Here is a 25,841-nt window from a genome sequence, read left to right on the forward strand (position 1 = left end):
AAAAAAAAAAAAAAAGATTCCTGTTTGACAAACTTCCTGTCCACGTACAAACAGAGGTGGGTAGTAAGGCGCTACGTTTACGCCGGTACATATACTTCAGTAAGATAAATTGGACTTGTCAAAGTAGTTTTAATGCAGCATACTTTTTACTTTTACTTTTTTTTTTTTGTAATGTTTTGTGAAGAATAAACGCTTCTTTCATGGCCGTAACTAATATTGAGTTCACCGAGGTCATGTCCTCTGTATGTTTTTTAGGTCAGTGTTTTTCAACCACTGTGCCGCGGCACACTAGTGTGCCGTGAGATACAGTCTGGTGTGTCGTGGGAGATTATCTAATTTCACCTATTTAGGTTAAAGATATTTTGTGCAAACCAGTAATTATAGTCTGCAAATGATGTTGTTGAGTGTCGATGCTGTCTAGAGCTCGGCAGAGTAACCGTGTAATACTCTTCCATATCAGTAGGTGGCAGCCGGTAGCTAATTGCTTTGTAGATGCCGGAAACAGCGGGAGGCAGCGTGCAGGTAAAAAGGTATCTAATGCTTACACCAAAAATAAACAAAAGGTGAGTGCCCTAAGAAAAGGCATTGAAGCTTAGGGAAGGCTTTGCAGAACGAAACTAAAACTGAACTGGCTACAAAGTCAACAAAAACAGAATGCTGGACGACAGCAAATACTTACTGTGGAGCAAAGACGGCGTCCACAAAGTACATGAAATGACAATCAACAATGTCCCCACAAAGAAGGATAAAAACAACTGAAATATTCTTGATTGCTAAAACAAAGTAGATGCGGGAAATATCGCTCAAAGGAAGACAGGAAAATACCCCAAAAAAGAGAAAAAGCCACCAAAATAGGAGCGCAAGACAAGAACTAAAACACTACACACAGGAAAGCAGCAAAAAACTCCAAATAAGTCAGGGCGTGATGTGACAGGTGGTGACAGTACATCTACTTTGAGACAAGAGCTATATTGATGCATACTTGGTTATGGTTTAAAGTCATATCCAACAATTGCGACAACGACTTTTTACTATGAACTGAGTTTTGTTTTTTTAATAATATCTGCTGGTGGTGTGCCTCCGCATTTTTTCAACGCAAAAAATTTGCCTTGACTCAAAAAAAGGTTGAAAAACACTGTTTTAGGTGACAAAAAGTAGATGTACTTTGGACATTGTGTGCGCTGTACAACACCATGCGGTAGATCATCCGCTCTCAATACACAATCTTTGGTCATGCACAGCAACGTAACACAATGAAGCCCACTTTTACTTCAAACATTATCCGTTCCGAAATGTGCTGTCAACATAACATTGACGTTAAATCACACTGACGTAGTTAATGTTAATTTCACTCGAATGAAATTGATGTGAAACGCTGCCGGTGTACATAGGAAATAAATGCAATCGTTCATTTTTTCAGTGCAAAATAAGAAATTTGACATAAATAAAATATGGCAAATCTTCCTGACACGGTTTTGATCGGGGATCAAATCCAGTTCCACTCTCTAGCAAGACCAGGATTAATGCAACAGCAGCAATGTTTAGGGGAATTTGCCATTAAAACATATTCTCATCAGTGACAGACAGTGTTTGAAACATTACTTTTATAAAGTAATTAATTATAGTTACTATTTACTTTGCTAAAAAAGTAATTGACTTATTAACGGAATTGCTCTTTAATAAATGAATAATTAATTAAAATAAAATATTATTATTAATAATCAAATAATATATATAATATATACATTAACATATTTAAATATCAATAAAATATTATCAATTAAAACAATCAATAATAATAATAACTACTTACTCAGGGATCTAAGTATTGCGTTACTCAAAAAAAAAAAAAACTCAAATATTTGGCACATTTAGTTGAGATGTTTCATGAGAGCAGAGTGTGTCTATGTGCCTTTTAAAGGCGTTGCCTGTTGCTAAGTGACTTGTGATATCTGCATCCAGACAGAGCAGCATTAGCTCAGCTCTGTTTGTAAGCTCAAACTTGCAGTTTTCGGGCAGTCTGTTGGATCTTTTCACTGGATTGTGTTAGCACGAGTTGAATAAAAAAAATTAAAAAAAAAGATTAAATGTGCTTCGATGGCTGAAGTCTCCTTGTCCACAAACGAGATATTGTAGGATTGCTAGCTTGTCACTTCAATCGTCAATTTGTTGTTCATCGTTCTCTCGGAGTAGGGATGTGTATGTTTGTGTGTATTTACATGGTGTGTGTTATTTGCTGTGTGATGTTGCTTCCTTTTTATTTGATATCAAGTTCATTTTGGCGTGGTGCTGGTTGTTGCTTCTGATACGGTCTTGTTGATGTAAAACCAACACTAAAAGTAGCGTGGCACGTTACATCAAACGTCTCTAACACTTGTTTCTCGAAAAAGCATGTAACCCCGAACACCGGTGACAGAGCAGGAAAGGGCTAGGAATTTTGCTGCAGTAATATTTTCAATGAGACGTGCCCTAGCTGTCATTGATGGACATTTTGCGTGTGCTTCTTCACGCAAAACGGGGACCCCACTGATTGCGGGGCCCAGTTCATAGACAGAGGCGGCCCTCGGAATGACAGTAGCGCCACCTGTTGCCTCTTTGCCTTTTTTATGTGGAGATTTTCTTAAGCAAGGCTGCACTTTGCAGAGATTTTTTTTTGCATTTAAGTCCCATGCTTTTTAAAAAAACAAAACATAAATGAGACTATTGGGGGGTTAACGTGGTGCATCAAAGTGGACCAGCTGCTCTTTTAAATCGTCTTTGATGCAAACAGAAGGATGTTGGGGCGGGAAAAAAAATAAAAGTGAAACCTTCCAAGGAGAATATGTCACGCCGCTCGCTTGGAGACATCGCTTATGGGAAGCGGCGCAGAAAAGAGAAGCGAGCGACGAGCAGATTAAAACCTCAGCGACCACGAACTGACTACAAGACTCACACATGGCGTGAGCGCTTCACCGCTCTCACGAAAACGTTTCCAGTAAAATACATTTGAGGTTTTAGCTCTTTTTTGACACATAGTCAAATAAAAAGTGAAAAAAAAAAAACAAAAAAAACGACGACTTCAAAAGCCACTCTTAGCGGAAATAAATAAATCACCTGTTTTCAAGTCATCCACATCAGAGACCAGGAAGTTTAGCTTTGTGCACAAAATAACCAGCATGTTGCTAATCTCAATGTGTCACAACATCGGACATGTTCGGAATTTGTACAGACTTTGTTGTAGATATGCAAATAACTTACTAAAGGTCCTCTATTATGCAAGAGTGACTTTTTAATGGTGTTTTAAGACTTGTGTCCCTATAGAGCAGAGGTGTCAAACTCGAATACAGAGTGGGCCAAAATTTAAAACTGAACAAAGACGCGGGCCAAGGTTGAACAAATGAATCTTTTAATAGGGACCCAAACAAGTTTTGCATTGAATATTGAACAAGCAAGGCTTATATAACTTTATAGTGACATGCAAAATCAAGTTTCAAATAATAATAATAATAATTAAAAAATATCAATGGCATATCAAATACAATTTAAATAAAAATGTAATGCCTCTTTTCTATTTGCAGCCTTCTGAGGTAAATATCAACATTAACTTTTTCCACAGGCTAATAAATTAGAAAATAAAATAACAATGAATAAACCAACCATTCAGGACTTTAAACTGCCCAAGCCAGATACCTGCCATCTTTTCTTGGATGCTAGTTCATTAATGTCGGGGCTCAGGCTTTGAGCTGAGGCAACCTTCATTATCGAACGAAGATGTTCATCAGTCATTATGTCTCGTAGTCCACCCGGACCACAGTCTTGGGGGCGTGCCTTAAAGGCACTGCGTTTAACGTCCTCTACGAGCTGTCGTCACGTCTGCTTTTCATCCATTCTAACTACATGCCGACCCAGTCACAAGAAATGTGCGGCTTCTGTACGCACACTCACGTGAATGCAATGCATACTTGACCAACAGCGATACAGGTGTGTCGGTTGAGGTGGGCTGGGTTGAGGGAGCGGGGTTTGGTGGTAGCTTCGGTGTATATTGCAGCCCGGAAGAGTTAGAGCTGCATGGGATTCTGGGTATTTGTTTGGTTGTGTTTATGTTGTGTTACGGTGCGGGTGTTCTCCCGAAATGTGTTTGTCATTCTTGTTTGGTGTGGATTCACAGTGTGGCGCATATTTCTAACAGTGTTAAAGTTATTTATACGGGCACCCTCAGTGTAACCTGTATGGCTGTTGACCAAGTATGAATTGCATTCACTCGTGTGTGTGTTGAAGCCGCATATATTATGTGACTGGGCCGGCACGCTGTTTGTATGGAGGAAAAGCGGACGTGACGACAGGTTGTGGAGGACGCTAAAGGCAGTGCCTTTAAGGCACGCACCCAACATTGTTGTCCGGGTGGAAATTGGGAGAAATTCGGGTGAATGGTTGCCCCCGGGAGATTTTCGGGAGCGTCACTGAAATTCGGGAGTCTCCCAGGAAAATCGGGAGAGTTGGCAAGTATGCCCTATGTCCGTGTTTTACCGTACAGCGGCGTTTTAAAAAGTCATTAATTTTACTTTTTGAAACCGATATCGATCATTTCTGATATTACATTTAAAAGCATTGCCGATATTATCGGACATCTCTAGATTATATGTTAAAAAAAAGTGGATAATGTACACATTAGCGCTTCTAAACACAGCTCATTAGCATTTAAAGCTACAGACACACAGAACAAAGTGTTCCATATAGGGTTTCAGAAAAAGTCAGTGTATGTTTTAGTCACTGAAAAACTTTAGTTACTGAAAAAAAACAAAAAACTTTAGGTTTATTTGAACTTTATTTTGAAATGCAAAAAAAAAAAAGAAACTATAACAAAAAATGGAAAAACAGACATATTGTTCATCATTTGTAGAACCAGAAGTTTTTATTAAAAATAAATAAATTAATTAAAATTAAAAAAAGTGGGGATAATACTACGTTTGTCTGGCTAAAAATATTTTTGTAGACGATGCTACATATGTACAAAATAAACCATATGATGTTAGTGCACCAGTCGAGGAAAATCATCAATCTCCATAAATAACATACTATAATTTTATTTTGATATCATTTTTTTTTATCTTGATATCATTGGTGTTAAAAATTAACACCAATGAGTTGACTGATGAACATTATCACATAACTTATTCAGGAAACATAAATAACGACAAATAAAGTATATATACTATTAACCGCAACAGGTAATTGTAAAAATAACCCAACAACATTACGATTTGTACAATTTCAGAATGTGCTTGTTTCTATTATTAAACAAAGAAAACAACCTGAAGTTGTCTTTATTTTGAAGTTATCGTGCCGTGATTTTACCAGTCCGGCCCACTTGGGAGTAGATTTTTCTCCATGTGGCTCCCCGATTTAAAATGAGTTTGACACACCTGCTCTACATCAACAATATATTTGTCTAAGTGGCTGGACTGGAAGGATAAAAAAAAAATTTAAAACGTGTTTTTTATCGATTAAGAATCGTGACATGTAAAAATCGCGATTCATACGAAAAAGTATTTTATGGAGTGGGAATCTTTCACATAGTGAACAGATCTTGGAAAGTACCTTAAGGCCTGTGATGATGGGTCACACTGCAGCTTGTTTTATTAGCTAATCAAACATAAACCTGTCTTTTCTCTGCTCAGTTGGAAATAACCTTTTCCAGGCACCACACTGCCTTTTTTTCCCCCCCTTCTCGGCCTTTATTCTTTTGTACATCTCCGACGATTCACTGAATATGACAGAGTCTATTTTAGTTTTGTGACAGATAAATCTCGCGTGCTGAATCATCGTCAAACGTCACAGCTGTGGCGGCCGTGTTGCGCAAGCCGAGGCTAACAGGTGGCCAAAAGTCCGGAGGACAGGCGGGACACACTTGTGTGTGTGTGTGTGTGTGTGTGTGTGTGTGTGTGTGTGTGTGTGTGTGTGTGTGTGTGTGCATGTCTGCTTGGCTAATTATATATTTTTATGGTGTAACATTAGTTACAGTTATTTGCTGTGCTGGAAAATAATGGCAAGCAGCAATGCAATACCAGGTGTCCTGGCTGGTCCACCCAATAGTGTAAAGCAAGGGCAATAAATGTGACCCCACTTCACCTTTTTTTACAAGCCGACCTATGTCTCTAAACACATCTGAAGCCGTGATCCCTTAGTGTTGCTTTATTGGTGATTAACATGATGTATTTGCAGAATTAAGCCGCAGTCTGCAAAAACTCCAACTTCCTTAATGTATCTTTAATATGTGGTTTGCATTTCTGGGAAGCCGGGGCAACTTATTTTTATTTCACTTGTGTGTCAATTTCAGGAGCCTATCGTAATCATACACCTGTCATTTTGTCTTAAAAACTGTCAAACATTACAATTGTTCACATAGTTTATTTATTTTTGGACATTTTGATGTTTATTCATGTGTGATGTTTTTTGTCAGTCAGCAAAGAAAGGAAATCATAATCCCAAAACAGGTATTATAATTTTGAATAATATCTATTATAATTTCTTCAAATAATGTTATTATAACTTTAATTGTTTTAAATTATTTTTCCATTGTAATTCTTGCATCCATTAGAAACACAATTATACCTCTTATTAAATAAAATAGTTGATATTAAAGTAAATATGTTTTTCAACTAGTTCATTGAAAAATAAAACGATAAATAAGGAAAAGGTTGATTTAAAGTGATTTTTTTTTTTTTTAATGTTTGTACTTCAAATATTGGATTTGAATATAGTTAATTTATTAAATATTTATCATAAATTGTAGTGATTATTTTTTTTATGTAGGTCTGTGGTTCACCAAATACCACCTCAGAAAACACTCCATATTCCACCATAATGACCAATATTGAAATACAGTAGCGTAGTAGGCCTAAGTATTCATTAAAAACAAGGCAGAAGTTTTATTTAACAAGTATATTTAATATTGCTGGCTACTGTAACATTACACACAGTTTGAACAGTAACACTGTTTGAATATAGGAAAATAAAACACTGTACTTTCATCAAGTGGTTCTTTTGCATGGTGGTACACAGACCACAGTTTGAGAATCACTGAACTAGTTCATTGTGTCAAGTAAAATAAATGCATAAATAAAAGATTAATTTCACCAATCAAATATATTTAAAAAAAATGCAAATTAATGTGTATGCAAAAAACAATTTATACTTAAAATATTGTATTTAATTAGTTATTTAATAATTATTTATCATAAGTTGTAGTGATTTTTTTTTTTATGTAGGCCAATGGTTCACCAAGTACTACCACAGAAAAAACGATGAAACATAGTAGCGTAGTAGGCCTAAGTGTTCGTTAAAAGTAAGGCCGAAGTTTTATTTAACATGAATATTTGATATTTTTGTCCACTGTAACATTACACACAGTTTGAACAGTAATACTGTGTTTGAATATAGGACAATAAAAAACTGTACTTTAATCAAGTGGTTCTTAGCGTACCACTGGTGGTACACAGATCACAGTTTGAGAATCACTGAACTAGTTCATTGTGTAAAATAAAATAAATACATAAATTAAAGATTCATTTCGCCAATCAAAAAATGTATTAAAAAATGCAAATTAATGTGTGTGCAAAAAACAATGTATACTTAAAATATTGTATTTAACTAGGCTTATTTAATAATTATTTATCATAAGTTGTATCATAACGTAGGTCAGTGGTTCACCAAGTACTACCTCAGAAAAAACTTTAAAATACAGTAGTGTAGTAGGCCTAAGTGTTCATTAAAAACAAGGCAGAGGTTTTATTTAACAAGTGTATTTAATATTCTTGGCCACTGTAACATTAAACACGGTTTGAACAGTAACACTATGTTTGAAGATAGGAAAATAAAACACTGTACTTTAAGTGATTCTAAGGCATACCACTAGTGGGAAACAGACCACAGTTTGAGAATCACTGTTCATTGTGTAAAATAAAATAAATACATAAATAAAATAATTTCATCAAGTAAAAAAAAAAAAAGTGAAAAATGCCAATTTATACTGCAAATATTGTATTTAATTAGAGTTATTTAATAATTATTTATCATAAGTTGTTTTCAATGGAGATGATTGAACGTACTGGTAAAGCTTTCTTTTAGAATAGCATAGAATAGAATGCTTTATTGTCATCATGTAAAATACAGATATTGCACATTAGGTCAGATTATGGTAAATATACCAGAGAAACAGTAACAGAGTAAAACCAGTATAAACTAAAAAAAAAGTTGGTATTTGTAATGCAAGGTCTTGCACAATAAAATCACAATACAAACCAACAAAGCAGGTAAAAAAAAAAGTCAGTAAATAAAAACCAGGCAGCGAAAGATGCTGCTGATGCTTATCCGCCCTTCACTCTGGTCAGGTGTGTGTTGTCAGCCCGTTGCCGTGGGCGACGCGGCTTTTGATGCCCTTTGTTTTCGCGCAGGCCTTTTGATTGTGAAACCTGCGCCGCGGCTTGTGCAACTCCGCCAGCGTGCGAGGCCTTTGAAAGTTAAACGTGTTTTGCCTCGTCTGCAGGCTGCCTGACGAAACCTTGCAGGATGAGTCCGGATTTCACTTGGACTATTTACAACGGATGTAACGGGACATGGATTCCAGATTTTGATTTTTTTGAGGTACGGAATATTCCATATATTACAGGGATTCTCAAACTGTGGTCTGTGTTCCACTAGTGGTACGCCATAGAGTCACTTCATTAACGTATAGTGTTTTATTCTCCTATCAAACACAGTGTTACTGTTCAAACTGTGTGTGATGTTACAGTGGCCAAAAATATTATATATACTTGTAAATAAAACCTCTGCCTTTTTTTTTATGATTACTTAGGCCTACTACGCTACTGTATTTTAATGTTGGTCATTATGGTGGTACTAGGTGTTTTATGTGGTGGTACTACACATTAAAGGGAGGGACAGGAAGTGGAACTAATAAGGGTCATGCATCTACTTTGTATACAAATACAGAGCACACTGAAACTTAAAACCTCTTATAGAAAGTACTTTGGAAAAACTGCAATTAAATTAAAAAAAAAATAAAATGTATGAAACTAAACATAGCATGTAAAAAGTGGCCTATAATAAGAATTATGTCATTCCATTTGAATAGATGCCATTCGAAGTGCACAAGAGGCTTTAATTTGTTTAAAAAGTATTTGATTGTTTAGTAAATATTTTTGTTTTGAGTCACCAACCAATTTTTGTGTGTGTGTGTGACATAAGTTCATGTTAATGATTGCTTGGCCTTGACCTCAATTCTTGGCGCCCGTTTGTTGGCATTGTTTATGCTGTACTTGGTTGTAATTGTGTGTGTGTGTGTGTGTGTGTGTGTGTGTGTGTGTGTGTGTGTGTGTGTGTGTGTGTGTGTGTGTGTGTGTGTGTGTGTGTGTGTGTGTGTGTGTGTGTGTGTGTGCGTGCGTGCGTGCGTGCGTGCGTGCGTGCGTGCGTGCGTGCGTGCGTGCGTGCGTGCGTGCGTGCGCGCGCGCGTGTGTGCGTGTGTGTGTGCACTTTGCTTCTGCGAGGTGCGAGGGCAGACTTTAGGCTTTGGAGCTGCGTGTCTGCACAACTGTGACGGCTGATGCAACTCTGAGCCAAAGAGGTGCAACAACCCTGCAGTGGCCACAATATTAGGGACACCTGGTCACCCTTTTGAATGACAACTATTTTAGGAAGAAACTGTGGGGGGGGGAGCCCTGCTGATTTTATTTATTTGTTGCAATATGTTGCACACTATTGTGGTCATAGCGGCGGCGGTGTCACTTTAGATTGTGAAAATGGTGTATCTAACTAACCAATAACTGATTGAAACTACTACTAGCGGTGTGCAGATCCGATAATATCGCCTATCGGTCCGATGTCAGTAGAAAACTAAGTATCGAATTATATAGGCTTGCATCTAAAATTTTGGATGTAAGTCCTCCAATAAACACACAAAGTTGGAATTTTATTGTTTTAGTCAAGTCATTTACAAAAGGTAAAACATGGTAGGCTATGGGAGCTAGCAGCTACACAACAGCTAAGCACACAATAGCACACAAGCTAGACTTTCATAGTAATTGTCCTTCATTGAACAATATTGCAGTCTAAAACAGCACATTTGTCAATATAAACAAACATTAAATAATTATTGTTGCCTATTACATACACATACAAAGAAGAGTATTAGAAAGTATCCAGTAACAAAAGTGTCCGCATCATTCAAAAACAGCACATTTGTCAATATAAACAAGTATCAAATAATTGTTGCATATTACAGTAAAAAAGTTGGCTCGGTACACCTATTATTTATTACGTAAATATCTAAATACCCCACAAGCCTAAATCATTTGAGCATGTTCTACTTTGCAGTATAAGTTAATCTTAGACGCCCGTGGTTCTTTAAAAGTTTTGATCAAGTGTGAATCTTTGACTGGTATAGTGCAGTAATAATACTCAACATATACTGTATGTACACGTGGTGCAGCCGCAGAAAGCCTCTGATTTAGTTTTGCTTGGCAATTGTTTCCCAGCATGCTCTCTGTTAGCACACTTTGCAAATGCTCTGCATTGTTAGAATAAAGTGGTTTATATGTATGTATATACTGTATGTATGTATGCATGTATTTATGTTATGTTATGGTATGGTATGTATGTATGGTATGTAGTACATTTGCAAAGTGTGCTATGTATGTACGTATGTATGTATGTATCGTATGAAGTACAATTGCATAGCGGGGTATGTATGTATGTTCGTACGTATGGACGTACGTATGTACCCTATGAAGTACAATTGCATAGTGGGGTATGTATGTATGTATGTATCGTATGAAGTACAATTGCATAGTGGGGTATGTATGTATGTATGTATGTACGTACTGTATGAAGTACAATTGCATAGTGGGGTATGTATGTATGTATGTATGTATGTATGTATGTATGTATGTATGTATCATATGAAGTACAATTGCATAGCGGGGTATGTATGTACGTACGTACGTATGTACGTACGTATGTACGTACGTATGCACCCTATGAAGTACAATTGCATAGTGGGGTATGTATGTATGTATCGTATGAAGTACAATTGCATAGCGGGGTATGTATGTATGTATATGTACGTATGTATGTATGTACCGTATGAAGTAGAATTGCATAGTGGGGTATGTATGTACGTATGCATGTATGTACCGTATGAAGTAGAATTGCATAGTGGGGTATGTATGTATGTATGTATGTACCGTATGAAGTAGAATTGCATAGTGGGGTATGTATGTATGTATGTACCGTATGAAGTAGAATTGCATAGTGGGGTATGTATGTATGTACCGTATGAAGTACAATTGCATAGCGGGGTATGTACAGGTAAAAGCCAGTAAATTAGAATATTTTGAAAAACTTGATTTATTTCAGTAATTGCATTCAAAAGGTGTAACTTGTACATTATATTTATTCATTGCACACAGACTGATGCATTCAAATGTTTATTTCATTTAATTTTGATGATTTGAAGTGGTAACTAATGAAAATCCAAAATTCCGTGTGTCACAAAATTAGAATATTACTTAAGGCTAATACAAAAAAGGGATTTTTAGAAATGTTGGCCAACTGAAAAGTATGAAAATGAAAAATATGAGCATGTACAATACTCAATACTTGGTTGGAGCTCCTTTTGCCTCAATTACTGCGTTAATGCGGCGTGGCATGGAGTCGATGAGTTTCTGGCACTGATCAGGTGTTATGAGAGCCCAGGTTGCTCTGATAGTGGCCTTCAACTCTTCTGCGTTTTTGGGTCTGACATTCTGCATCTTCCTTTTCACAATACCCCACAGATTTTCTATGGGGCTAAGGTCAGGGGAGTTGGCGGGCCAATTTAGAACAGAAATACCATGGTCCGTAAACCATGCACGGGTAGATTTTGCGCTGTGTGCAGGCGCCAAGTCCTGTTGGAACTTGAAATCTCCATCTCCATAGAGCAGGTCAGCAGCAGGAAGCATGAAGTGCTCTAAAACTTGCTGGTAGACGGCTGCGTTGACCCTGGATCTCAGGAAACAGAGTGGACCGACACCAGCAGATGACATGGCACCCCAAACCATCACCCAACCATGCAAATTTTGCATTTCCTTTGGAAATCGAGGTCCCAGAGTCTGGAGGAAGACAGGAGAGGCACAGGATCCACGTTGCCTGAAGTCTAGTGTAAAGTTTCCACCATCAGTGATGGTTTGGGGTGCCATGTCATCTGCTGGTGTCGGTCCACTCTGTTTCCTGAGATCCAGGGTCAACGCAGCCGTCTACCAGCAAGTTTTAGAGCACTTCATGCTTCCTGCTGCTGACCTGCTCTATGGAGATGGAGATTTCAAGTTCCAACAGGACTTGGCGCCTGCACACAGCGCAAAATCTACCCGTGCCTGGTTTACGGACCATGGTATTTCTGTTCTAAATTGGCCCGCCAACTCCCCTGACCTTAGCCCCATAGAAAATCTGTGGGGTATTGTGAAAAGGAAGATGCAGAATGCCAGACCCAAAAACGCAGAAGAGTTGAAGGCCACTATCAGAGCAACCTGGGCTCTCATAACACCTGAGCAGTGCCAGAAACTCTTCGACTCCATGACACGCCGCATTAACGCAGTAATTGAGGCAAAAGGAGCTCCAACCAAGTATTGAGTATTGTACATGCTCATATTTTTCATTTTCATACTTTTCAGTTGGCCAACATTTCTAAAAATCCCTTTTTTGTATTAGCCTTAAGTAATATTCTAATTTTGTGACACACGGAATTTTGGATTTTCATTTGTTGCCACTTCAAATCATCAAAATTAAATGAAATAAACATTTGAATGCATCAGTCTGTGTGCAATGAATAAATATAATGTACAAGTTACACCTTTTGAATGCAATTACTGAAATAAATCAAGTTTTTCAAAATATTCTAATTTACTGGCTTTTACCTGTATGTATGTATGTATGTATGTATGTATGTATGTATGTACGTACGTACGTACATACGTACGTACGTATGCATGCATGTATCGTAAGAAGTACAATTGCATAGCGGGGTATGTACGTATGTACTGTATGAATTACAATTGCATAGTGGGGTATGTATGTATGTATGTATGTATGTATGTATGTACCGTATGAAGTACAATTGCATAGTGGGGTATGTATGTATGTATGTATGTATCGTATGAAGTAGAATTGCATAGTGGGTTATGTATGTATGTATGTACGTATGTATGTATGCATGCATGTATATACCGTATGAAGTACAATTGCATAGTGAGGTATGTATGTATGTATGTATGTATGTATGTATGTATGTATGTAGGTCTTAAACATTTTGTAATTATACTGTGTGTTTGTGTCTTTAAGAGGCCTGGATGGACCGCTGACGTTTGGTGGTCATGTGACTCACAAGCGGCAGTCAATTAAGAAGGACAAAGTGAGTCTGGAGGTGTGACTACAGCATCCTGCATATATCTGTTAGCAGAGGTGGGTAGTAACGCGCTACATTTACTCCGTTACATCTACTTGAGTAACTTTTGGGATAAATTGTACTTCTAAGAGTAGTTTTAATGCAACATACTTTTACTTTTACTTAAGTATATTTATAGAGAAGAAACGCTACTTTTACTCCGCTCCATTTATCTACATTCAGCTCGCTACTCGCTACTAATTTTTATCGATCTGTTAATGCACGCTTTGTTTGTTTTGGTTTGTCAGACAGACCTTCATAGTGCCTGCGTTTCAACAAATACAGTCACTGGTGACGTTCACTTCGTTCCACCAATCAGATGCAGTCACTGGTGACGTTGGACCAATCAAACAGAGCCACGTGGACCTCGACTTAAACAAGTGTAAAAACTTATTGGGGTGTTCCCATTTAGTGGTCAATTGTACGGAATATGTACTGTACTGTGCAATCTACTAATAAAAGTTCCAATCAATCAATCAAAAGTGTGAAGGAAAAAAGACCCTTTTTTATTTCAACCGTACATCATGTCAAAAGCCTAAAGACTGACTGCATAGTTCCTGTCTTCACAATAAAAGTGCCGCTCCATCGCGCCTGCGCTTTCAAAATAAGAGTCTCCGAAAGCCAGCGCAAACAAGCTAGCAAGCTACGGAGTTTGCCGCCAATGTATTTCTTGTCAAGTGTATAAAAACGAATATGGAAGCTGGACAAATAAGATGCCAAAAACCAACCACTTTCATGTGGTATTAGACAGAAAGGAGGAACTTTTTTTCTCCTCCATTTGAAAACGTGGACGTTATCAGCACTACTGTCTGATTACAATCAATGCAAGTCATCAGAATCAGGTAATACACCAACTTATATTCTTGTCTTCATGAAAGAAAGGAATCTATATGTGTTAAACATGCATGTATATTCATTAAAACACCTTTAACATGTAAACAAAAACGGCTAAATAAATAAATATAAATTATATACTGTATATATCAATGTATGTATATATATATATATATATATATATGTGTGTGTGTATATATATATATATATATATATATATATATATATATATATATATATATATATATATATATATATATATGATATGTGTGTGTATGTTACTCATCAGTTACTCAGTACTTGAGTAGTTTTTTCACAACATACTTTTTACTTTTACTCAAGTAAATATTTGGGTGACTACTCCTTACTTGAGTAATAAATCTCTAAAGTAACAGTACTCTTACTTGAGTACAATTTCTGGCTACTCTACCCACCTCTATCTGTTACACAGGTATGTACACACATTTGTGTGTGTGTGTTCACAACTAGCATGTAAACACCTGGTTCCACTAGCTATTTCCTGTAAATGTTGTTTTTGTTCCACCAATTTTTATTGACCACAGTAAGATTCACATTCGTCCCGGTTTACCTGATTCATGAAAGGTGACAAATTAATTGGGTGCACTACCCACTTCGCCCGCCCAATGGCAGTAAAGTGAATATCTTAAAATGTGTATTGTGGCAATTCCATCTTTGACCACAGCGCCAGTTGCTATGTGGAGCGGCACTTTCCATCATTTTCAGCAGACGGCATTGGAAAATGCTAAACACCCCCTCCTCCCCCTCTTCCTCTCACGTGAGATCCACATGAATCCCTTCCCTACTGTAAATATTTGCTTTACTAAAATATTGAAAATATCGGAAGTGCCACAGCCTTGATGTTGAAATTTAAATGAGAGATTATCATCACACTCCAACATCTCTAACATGCCTCTTTGCTAGGTCAGCATTGCATGTGAAAATCTGTTATTAATTGAATATATAAATACATGTAAACTAGGAAGTAAGGATGCAAGTGTGCTGCTAAATGTTAATATACTACATTACCCACAAGGCTCAGCGTGGTGAACAGGAAGTACAACTGTGCCGTTTTGAGCAATAAAGAGTTGATGTGTTGTTGCATGTTCCTGCTTCGCCCACACAAGACACACACATGAGTTTTAATTGGACCGTAGATGTGCGCGTTTGAGCGCCGCCCAGAGACAAATTTGATTCGGGAAAACGGCGCGATTGCCACATAATACACAGCACAACGTAGCATCAAGGAGCGGAACGGGAGGACACAAACGTTAGCGACATTAGCATAGCCCTGTGAGCTACATTGCTAACACTACACTCACGTTTTAATGGCAAAATAAAATGATCAAACTTACAGCTCCCACTTTTGAAGATGACTGATTTATTTTTAAGATGTGTAGCAAAGCCTGTGTTTTTTTTATTGTTGTTGTTCTATTTCAGGATTACTATGCATGAAATAAAAGGTGAAACAAAAAGGTTCCCCTCGAGTTGAAATTGATTTTAAAAGTGATGCAATAAATACATTTAGTACATTTAGAAGTGACTGGTCCTCTTACCTGAGTTGCTTCTCTTTTTCTCCACAGATGAAGCAAGCCAACCTGCTGGGCCAGTGTGTGTGTGTGTGTGTGTGTGTGTGTGTGTGTGTGTGTGTGTGTGTGTGTGTGTGTGTGTGTGTGTGTGTGTGTGTGTGTGTGTGTGTGTGTGTGTGTGTGTGTGTGTGTGTGTGTGTGTGTGTGTGTGTGTGTGTGTGTGTGTGTGTGTGTGTGTGTGTGTGTGTGTGTGTGTGTGTGTGTGTTAGTCGCAATCCACATTGGATGTGTGTTAATGAGTGTGTGCATGTGTGTCAGTAAGAATAAAGGTTATAATTATCTGAGCTTGTGTTTTTGCCAAGTTGCAAAAAGCACCGTACTTTCCGTGTCGTGCAAATAAACACGCACACACACGCACACACACTTGACATTGAGTAGACAAAGAGGATACAAATAAGACACACATAAGAGTTTGAAAATGACATGTGATCATTTGACAAAATAAATGACCCAGCATTCTTTGACAATGATTATTTGACAAGTTATTTTTGACCAATTTTTGACAATTATTATTTGACAAATAAATTACCCGGCATTCTTTGAGTCCTTTGCAAATGAATCTTTGACACTGTTTTAAAAATTGTAAAAAAAATGTAAATGTCTTTATTTACCATTGTCTTTGCTATTGTGTGGCAATTAAATGTGTTGTTGTTGCAAAAGTTGCAATAAAAGATTCTCCGAAATGTTACTCTTCCCAATTTTGTATGTTGTTTGTATCCATCCATCCATCCATTTTCTACCGCTTGTCCCTTTCGGGATGGCGGGGGGTGCTGGAGCCTATCTCAGCTGCATTCGGGCGGAAGGCGGGGTACACCCTGGACAAGTTGCCATCTCATCACAGGGCCAACACAGATAGACAGACAACATTCACACTCACATTCACACACTAGGGCCAATTTTGGGTTGCCAATCAACCTATCTCCAGGTGCATGTTCTTGGAGGTGGGAGGAAGCCGGAGTACCTGGAGGGAACCCACGCAGTCACGGGGAGAACATGCAAAAAATTATTATAAATATGGGAACAATTTAAATATTGCTGCGTACCACATTTATAGTTGCCAGGTGCATGGTCTACTGAAGCAAATCATCGCCGGGGTCTCAAATTGGCACTGGGTCAAAAGACATCGGTGGCTGTAGGCAACCTCCTGGTGTGTATATATATATATATATATATTTTTTTTTTATGACCTTCCAAGACAACAGCATGCAATTTATTTACAATCAACGCATTTGTGCCAATAATGCTGACTGTGCAGTTTGCTCCTTACCATTATTGCATCATTGGTACTGTTGCTGCAGTGTTGTACTATACTGTACTGCACTAAATACTACATTTAGTATTTAGTACATACATTCTACAATACAATACTTCATAAATGACCACGTTGGTCAAAGAGAGCTACATATCCACTTTCTCATGCGCTCCAAAGTTTAAAATTGTTACGTATATACAGCCTTCCCTTGTTTATTTATTTATGTTAATTGGTTCCGGACATGATAAATAAATGAATTTCCGCGAAGTAGGAATCATTAATTATAAATCCTATATTTTCGTAGCTGGCTGGTAAAAACTTTCTAAATACGCGTTTTAACATCATGAGAGCCCTCTAAATACCCTTCAGTCACCTCCACACTATTTTTATTTTTTATTTATATATATATTTTTTTTTTTTTTGTCCTGTCCAGCTTCTCAGGCAAATTATATAGTTGATGTAGATGCCCATATCAGCTGTACATATTTACTTTACAAAAGAGAAGTGTAAGATACTTCTCTTGTTGCCTTATTTGTATTTGACTTTATTAAATGTATTTATATTATCATTTGGTGCAGTCGGGCCAGAGCAGGAGGGGATAGAAAGAGAAAAAAAGGACGACAGAGGGGGAAATTGTGGGGCCAAGAGGGGGATTAGACAGAGAGACAACAACAGCAAACACAACAACAACAATAGAGCAACATCAGCAAATAGGATATGTACAAATGTGATGGTGAAAGTGATAGCAAATAAGCAGTTAGCAAAATAAAAAATAATACAGAAATGACAATGAGCATTATTACACTAAAAAAGGAGCAATACAAATAACAATAGAAATAGCACTATTGATAATGAACAATACCAATTATTTACCTCTATTATCAACAATACAGTTGTTCAAATGCAACAATACATATATGTAACAATAACTGGAGATACAAAAGAATGCAGAAAATGGAGGGCAAGAAAGAGAAGCAACCTATATTAACCTTGTAGATTGTTATAGTAACAATAGGTTAAGCTTTGTCAGTGTGCCATGTGTTACCCAGTTTCCCCTAGGGAAACAACGTTAATTTATGTTTGATGAAACGTGAGTTTATGTGCATGAGTGTATGTATGTATATGTACTTGTATATGTACCTCCACGCTATTTTAATATAACGTATGAGGCTGAACCAATCAGTGGCCATGATACTGAACAAAGGCTATGATTCATTTGAGAGGCCAATTGTACTGTAGTATTTATATTTTTAGTTCATGTCGTCACTTTTATGCTTGAAAATGCTCCATTTAGGACTGAACGAGCCCCTCTACTTACAAACTTTTCGGTTCACAAACTTTTAAATTGCGCCGAATATGCCTTTGTTTTGTGTCCCGCCTGCTCCCATCGGCGAGATTAGGGAAGCCGGATTTGTACCACAGCAAGTTTTGAATAGTGATTAGAACTGACTTTTCTGGGAAAAGATGCCTAGACTGACTTATTTTACAGCAGAAGAGACACCAAAATCTTGTACAGCGGAGCCCCTTCCATGCGCACACACACACGCACACACACACACACACACACACACACACACACACACACAGTCCCTTCTCCCCCTCTGTCTGCTCCTTTGTCAATGTCAGTGTATTTTACTTTTTATGTTAATGTTGTAGCAATACGGTTGTTAAAGTCGGGTATTTTTGGGATTTCTGATCGCTTGTGAGGGCATCAAAGGGACTTGTGTTTGTGCGCGTGTTGGCAGAGCAGCGCATACAGGACAGTTGAGCTTGCCGTTGTTGTTTTGACTTGTTAATAAAGAGGTTAATTGATCACCTTATGTTTGTTCGATGTATACTACTGTATAAAACCTTAACGAAAATATGGAAGCCATTTTTAATATTTACAGTTTCTTATGGAGACATTTGCCTCACTATACAAACTTTTCTATTCAAGAACCATTTAAGTTATTACATAGGGAAAAAAACTCCCTTAACCCATTGCACTTTTGGTAAATAAATGCCTTGGCTATAATTACAGCGTTTACAGTTAATTAAATTTGAGTTTTTGATAATGAATGAGGAGCATGATGTAGAAAGATGAAAAAAGCTTTTATTTACAGTTCTTAAACAGTCAAATACATCATGTTCAGTGTGTATAAACCGAGAAAGGTAAATGCTGCTACAGTCCTACCGGGTCGGTCTCTTCTAGTTCCTTGCTGCAGTCCCGTTAGAAGACGCGTGTGCATTCCCTCCACACGCTCACCTGCTTCCCACCTGACGCAGTGAAAGTCTGAAGAACCCTCAACGTTTTCCACTCGACCAGACAAACTCCAGCAGTGTTGACCAGCGACAAAACAAACAAAACCCTGAATGTCACGTAAAACTGTTTGTGTGCCGCCCACCGGGGAAGGTCAGTCATCGTCTGCTCTCTGCTCGCCGTGCTCGGACGCGAGGCCTTCCGTTTCACGGGGCCCATGATCCACGCCGTGGTCGCGGCAAAGCAAAAGAGCCAACGCCTGCCGAGGATTTGTCACAATTTAACATAAGAACTAAACTTTCAGATAAACGTTGTGATCCAGTTTATTTTCACCCGCCTGTGCCTTTTGCACAGAACCCAGCGATGCGGCGTTCCACGAACACTGCTTTCAACGCAACAGGACGGGAAAAGGGACGATTAAACGTGGTTTTTGCTTCTGTGTAGTTCTGTCCGACATCGTTGGTGAAGTAAGTGTGTTGGAAAACTGGAGGGGTGGCCTTTGTTCCCACTATTCTGTGACCTTTGTAATGATGAATGACAGTTTTCACTTGCTTTGATGTGACAGACCATTTAAAATGATGCAAACGCCACAATAAATGACTTTAAATGATGGCCCCTTAGGTGACGCAGCGGGACACTTTAAATGATACGGCAGGCCACTTTAAGTGACACTTAGATGATGCGGCGGGCCACCTTAGGTGATGCGCTGTGCCACCTTAGGTGATGCGCCGGGCCAGATTAAATGATACGCCGGACCACCTTGGACGACGTGGCAGGTCACTTTAAATGACGCTGCGGGCCACTTTAAATGACGCAGCATGGCACCTTAAATGAGGTGGAGGGCCACATTAAATGAGGTAGAGGACCACGTTAAATGAGGCGGCGGGCCACCTTAGGTGACGCGGCGGGCCACCATAGGTGATGCGGCGGGCCACCTTAAATGACGCAGCGGGCCACCTTAAATGATGCAGCGGGCCACCTTAGGTGACGCGGCAAAGGGTCACGTTAAATGACACGGCAGGCCACCTTACTTGATGCGGCAGGCCACCTTAAATGACGCAGTGGTCTCCCTTAGGTGATGCACTGGGCCACTGCAGATGATGCGGCAGCCACAATAAATTATGTGGCGGGTCAGATCTTGCGAGACACCTGTGACATCAATGAATGATGTTGTCGCCATCTGCAGCAAACCAATTATGTGTAGTTCAGATTCCAGTTTTATGATGAAACTACAAGTGAGTCGTGTACTTTTATGGAAAGATAATTATTTTCTTCGATGTTTCGCCCTCTGTATCTTTTCTCCTTCATTTTTAGTAGAATTCTTCTAGGGATGTAACGATATGAACATTTCACGGTTATCATTATCGCAATATTGTTGAATATGCTTAAAAAGTACGAAAATCTTTAGATTTTCTTAAATAAATAAAATAAATAGACCCCCTGTTAAAATAATGATTTTGCATGTTTTGTGTTTCTCATGCTTCGCTGATAAGAGTGTTCCGGCGGGCGTCATACTCTGTTCAGCGGTCCTTGAACGCACCGTCAAAAGACCTGCGTCTCATATTCCTCTGAGTATAGAACGATCACTCTGTTCAAAGGGGGCACAGCTTGTAGGTTCAATGTGCACAATTGAATATCTTAGTTGCACTGGGACTGGACAATTAATCAAATTTGAATCTCAATTTCGATTTTAGCTTCTCGCGATCATAAAAGTATAATAGAAAAAAATGATTAATGGGTTGCGCAACGTGCATGCACATTCCTGAGCTTGTAACGGTGAGTGAAAAAAACTCGTCTACCAGAAGTTTGGGATCTCACCACAGCTGGTACGCGTAATCAATAATCAATAAGGCCATATGATTTCCGCATTGACGTAACCACGGACGGAATCACAGATTTGGCCAATAAAACGGAATCCGAGGGTAAACACAGAATATCATGTACATAAATGAAATGCAGTCTTTGTGAGGAGAAATAACGTTTGTTTGGGGGAAAAATAACGTGTCGAAGACACTCAGTCGTCTCCTCACAATGTGGAGGCGGCCACTTAAAACAGCGACAAAACTACGAAAAGCCAGCGAGAACAATCCGTACACCCACAACACATCTCATCTGCTTGTGTTGTTGTGAACGACATCATGAACGTAAGATCGGCGTACAAACAGGGAAAATCCGGTCTGACTTGCACAAACAGTAATGTGTTTATACGAGTTTAGATCGGGGTATGTCGTTGCTTAACGGGGAAAAACGTTAATGTCTCGTTTTCATGTTAGCATTAACGCTAGGGAGCTAGCGCCAGTCCGTCCGTGAGTTCATCAAAGTGCGGCTATCAATCACGTATTTACGAAAATTTTAACTCAAAACGGTACTACTAACCGACGAGTTTTACCGCGGTTGTATTTAATACCGTTTATCGTTACATCCCAATACATCGATTATTAAACTGAGCCAAAATCATTTTCATGAGTAACTGAACTGAGAGGCGAAACATTAGTCAGCGTAAATTTTATTTGTGTTTGCTAATGCTAGCTCGCTAAACGGAGGTCTCCCTGGAAAAACTCACAATCTTACCAAGTATATAGTTGTAATTTCTAGTCAAAATATCTAATCAAACTTAATACAAGTCACAATCCCCGAAATAGTAATTTTTCAGTGAGACATAACTTGTTTTTAGATCATACTTGCCAACCTTGAGACCTCCGATTTCGGGAGGTGGGGGCGTGGTCGGGGGTGGGGCGGGGCGTGGTTGGGGGCGTGGTTAAGAGGGGAGGAGTATATTGACAGCTAGAATTCACCAAGTTAAGTATTTCATACATATATATATATATATATATTATATATATTATATATATATATATATATATATATATATATATATATATATATATATATATATCTACATCCTGAAAATATGCAATCAAACTGTGTTTAGATAATTGATACTTCAAACTTGCATAAATAAATATTAAGGAATGCAACATAACTTTTCAAAATGTAATGAATAAAATGCTAAAGTTGTTGATAAACAAGCAATTATTTTAATAATTAAATATGGTCATTTTAAATGAATTATTATGATAATTTAAAATCAATTATTTCAAATATGTTTATTTTAATGTATAATTCTATGGCTGGATGTAATAAGGAGTCCCGAAAAAATACAAATAAAAATACAATTAATTTTGATGTTTTTAGCAAAATATAGTAAAAATGTATTTAGTTTTTTTGTTTTTTTAATTAATAAATATACTTATTTTTAGGTAAGATAAACATAATAATACAATTTATCTCTAGTCTGGATGATTTAGTTCTTGTCACCCTGTTGTCCTCCCGTGGCTTCTAGCTCCGGCTGAAAATCGGGAGATTTTTGGGAGAATATTTGTTCCGGGAGGTTTTCGGGAGAGGCGCTGAATTTCGGGAGTCTCCCGGAAAATTCGGGAGGGTTGGCAAGTATGTTTTAGATCTTCTGAGGAAACAAAATATTACTTTTGAACGTCACATATTTAGAAACAAAACTTCACAATACTAGTAAGTATAGCTAATAATACATTTCCTATTTCAGGAAATCTTACCAAGACAATTCTGACTTGATTCTTTTGCTAATTTTTGCTTGTAATGATCCCAAAAAAAAACTGCCAATGGAACCAGTCAATATTGTCTCTGTAAAATTTCTTAAAATAAGAAATCAGCAATTAAAACGTATTAGCTATACTTAGTAGTATTGCGAAATGTGTCATAACAAATTTTAAATGCTCAAAAGTAGTATTTTTTGTATATTGCCTAAAAGCAAGTTCTTATGTCCCACTATTCAGGGGAGTGTGACTTGTGTAAAGTTTTTAATGTATTCACTAGAAATTCGAAATACAGTATATACTTGGTGAGATTGTGCGTTTTTCCAGCGCGCGCTCTCTGAAAGCGTTTACCGGGACGACGGGCAAGAGCAGACTTGGACGTGGGAAGAGTCATTGCGCTATTAGAATAGCGTTTTTATTGCAATTGCACATTAAGAACAACAAAATTGTGGAGTACAAATGGCGAAGGCTGCCATGCGATGCGCTAACTACGACCCATCAGGGGTGTCCAAACCACAGGTTGACCAAATGCAGGCCGACGATTTCTTCAATTTGGCCCTGCGAGACGTCATGAGTTAATAAGGAATCTTACCCAAAGGGGGATTGTCAGAATAATTGTATCTAAGTTATCACAATACTGAGTTCCCGGCGAGAAGACAAAAGCTGTCTTTGAACCTACCAAGAAAAAGGCTTGTAAAACTCCACTGTGTAGAATGGGAAGCAACATAAAGGTGTTCTGTTTCTTTCATGTATTGTAATCTACAGAAATATATTGTTTTGACCCGAGAACTACAAAGCGAAGAGGAAGCAGGACCCGACTCCCCTCCAGGGACCAGTTCTTTGAACTGTTTTCCGACCTTTTTCTTTTAACTGTTTCAATCAAATGCGATGGCTGTTTACGACCCCCATCCCTTAGAAACAGCTGTTGCCATGTAATCGGGGAAAGTCCAAATAAAAGAGGAGGCGTACAATCTTTCGCCAGAGCGCGCTGAGACACTGTACAAGGGTCCAGTTTCCAGGCGTCTCTCCTCACTGAGCCAAATTGAATTCTGTCTCTGTTTAATTCCTTGTTTCTTGTCTTGGTTAATAGATGTCATCAGTGTTTGAACCTGACAGGATTGCGCGCAATTTGATAGATCAACAATTTTGATGCTAACATTTTGTCACGATCTAGGGACAACGTGGGTAATTCACATCAATGACCTTGAATTATCCATCCATTTCCTACCGTGGTAGAAAATGGATGGATGGACCTTGAATTATGCTCTGAATGGAAACAATCGCAGCATATACTTATATGAACCAATGCAAACAACCTTCCCTAGTCATGGTGCAAAAAAAATAGACATGGTCACACATAACACAACCTGCTCCATGAACTTTGTACATTATAGATAACATTTGTGCACCATAAAAGATTCAAAATTACACCCATTTAAATGGGAAAAATGCAAAACACTCTCCACACTTAACCATTTTTTGCTTGATATTTCTGATTGATTGCAAAGCTTTAAGGAGGTTGTCACGGAAGTAAACAAGGTAGAAGTCAAACTTTCCACACACTCTTTCGGCCCTTGACCAATTTTTTTAGCCCAATGCGGGCCCCAATTCAAAAGGTTTGAACACCCCTGAGTTAAACGGACAGGAAATGGATCTGTGACAGCCACTTTCAGTCTGACGATGGTGATGCTAAAGAAAAGTGGCGTTTGATCACCGGTCCTCGAAAGATTAAGTAGTTGGTCACACCGGTGGTTTGGATCTAGTGGTTGCACAAATGCCTCATTTTGAAGCGGGTTTTTTTTTTCCAGTTGTTTCATATCCACACACTAAGGAGACTTCATTTGTTCACACTAGAAGTTTGATCAAATACTTGTTTTTGTTTTGCCACAAAAAACATAATCTGGATTTCATGTTATTTTTATAGTAGGAGAAGCTACGTATCTAAAAACGGACATGTGTGCTCGGAACGGTAGATGTGTAAAAGTGTAAAAGTTCCCTTTCGTCGTCCAGGGAATTGGACCCATATAATTTAACAACCCTGGGTCTGCAGAGTTGACTCAACAATGCGGCAAAACGGCACAGAAAAAAAAAAGGTAAACAAAAGAGAAACTTACAGGGGGAATGTACAAGGCACGTTTGGATTCCCACAGGCGGCGTCTTTTTTTTTGGAAGGGAGTGCAAATTCCCAACTCTTTGGTTGCATCTCAAAGGCTCGGCGACAATGGGGAGAAAACACAGGAAGCGCAAAAGCGAAAAATCCACACATTTTAGAGTTCCTGATAGTTCCATTTTTTTGAGAGTCTAAAGCTTAAAAATTAGGTTCCTAAAAAAAAAAAAAAAAAGAATGAAAGAAGATGATGGTCGGATCTGAAACCACGCTACGTCTGCTGGGTTTTCCCGCGGCTAAACCGCAGACTGGTCCGGCTGGCCGTTGGCGATGCCGTGCAAGTACCGTCCGATCAGAAAGAACAGGAGGCCCATGCAGAGAAGGATGGCGGGCTCCTGGTGGATGTGCGGCAGCAACTGGTTCTGGTGGATCACGACCCGCCTGCCCGCCGCTCCCTGCAACGGGAAAAAAAAATGCGACAAAATGTTGAGTACGTGCAAAATATTCCAGAAACGTCACATGAGCCCACAGCGAAATAGCTACGATGTGTTGATGGTGATGTCACTCATTTTAAAAGATGCTAACGTTAGGAAGGGATTGGTGTTTACCGGGGTTGTTAAAGTTAAAGTACCACTGATAGTGTTAGAATAATTGTATCTAAGTTATCACAAAACTTTGTGTTACATTGAGTTCAGCTCGCTGTCTTTGATCCTACCAATCAAAAGGCTTGTAAAACTCCACTGTGGGAAGCAACATGAAGGCGTCGGTTCCTTTGAT

General features: G+C 38.4%; 1 protein-coding gene across 2 annotated transcripts in view; it reads right to left on the reverse strand.

The window, feature by feature from the left end:
• The window catches only part of bcl2l11 (BCL2 like 11), a 102,862-nt gene that overhangs the window by 39,465 nt on the left and 37,556 nt on the right, over positions 1-25,841 (reverse strand). Inside the window, exon 4 of one of the 2 annotated variants that reach the window (XR_009815798.1) lies at positions 25,072-25,519. Coding sequence is in view for 1 of the 2 variants with exons in the window: in XM_061965991.1 (XP_061821975.1) it covers positions 25,361-25,519 (159 nt within the window). In the remaining variant the exon portion in view is untranslated. Of the gene's footprint in view, positions 1-22,444; positions 25,520-25,841 lie in introns of those variants that run through there. The other variant, XM_061965991.1, reaches the window with a different exon arrangement.

Source organism: Nerophis lumbriciformis, linkage group LG02 (assembly GCF_033978685.3).
Source record: "Nerophis lumbriciformis linkage group LG02, RoL_Nlum_v2.1, whole genome shotgun sequence".
Lineage (NCBI taxonomy): Eukaryota > Metazoa > Chordata > Actinopteri > Syngnathiformes > Syngnathidae > Nerophis > Nerophis lumbriciformis.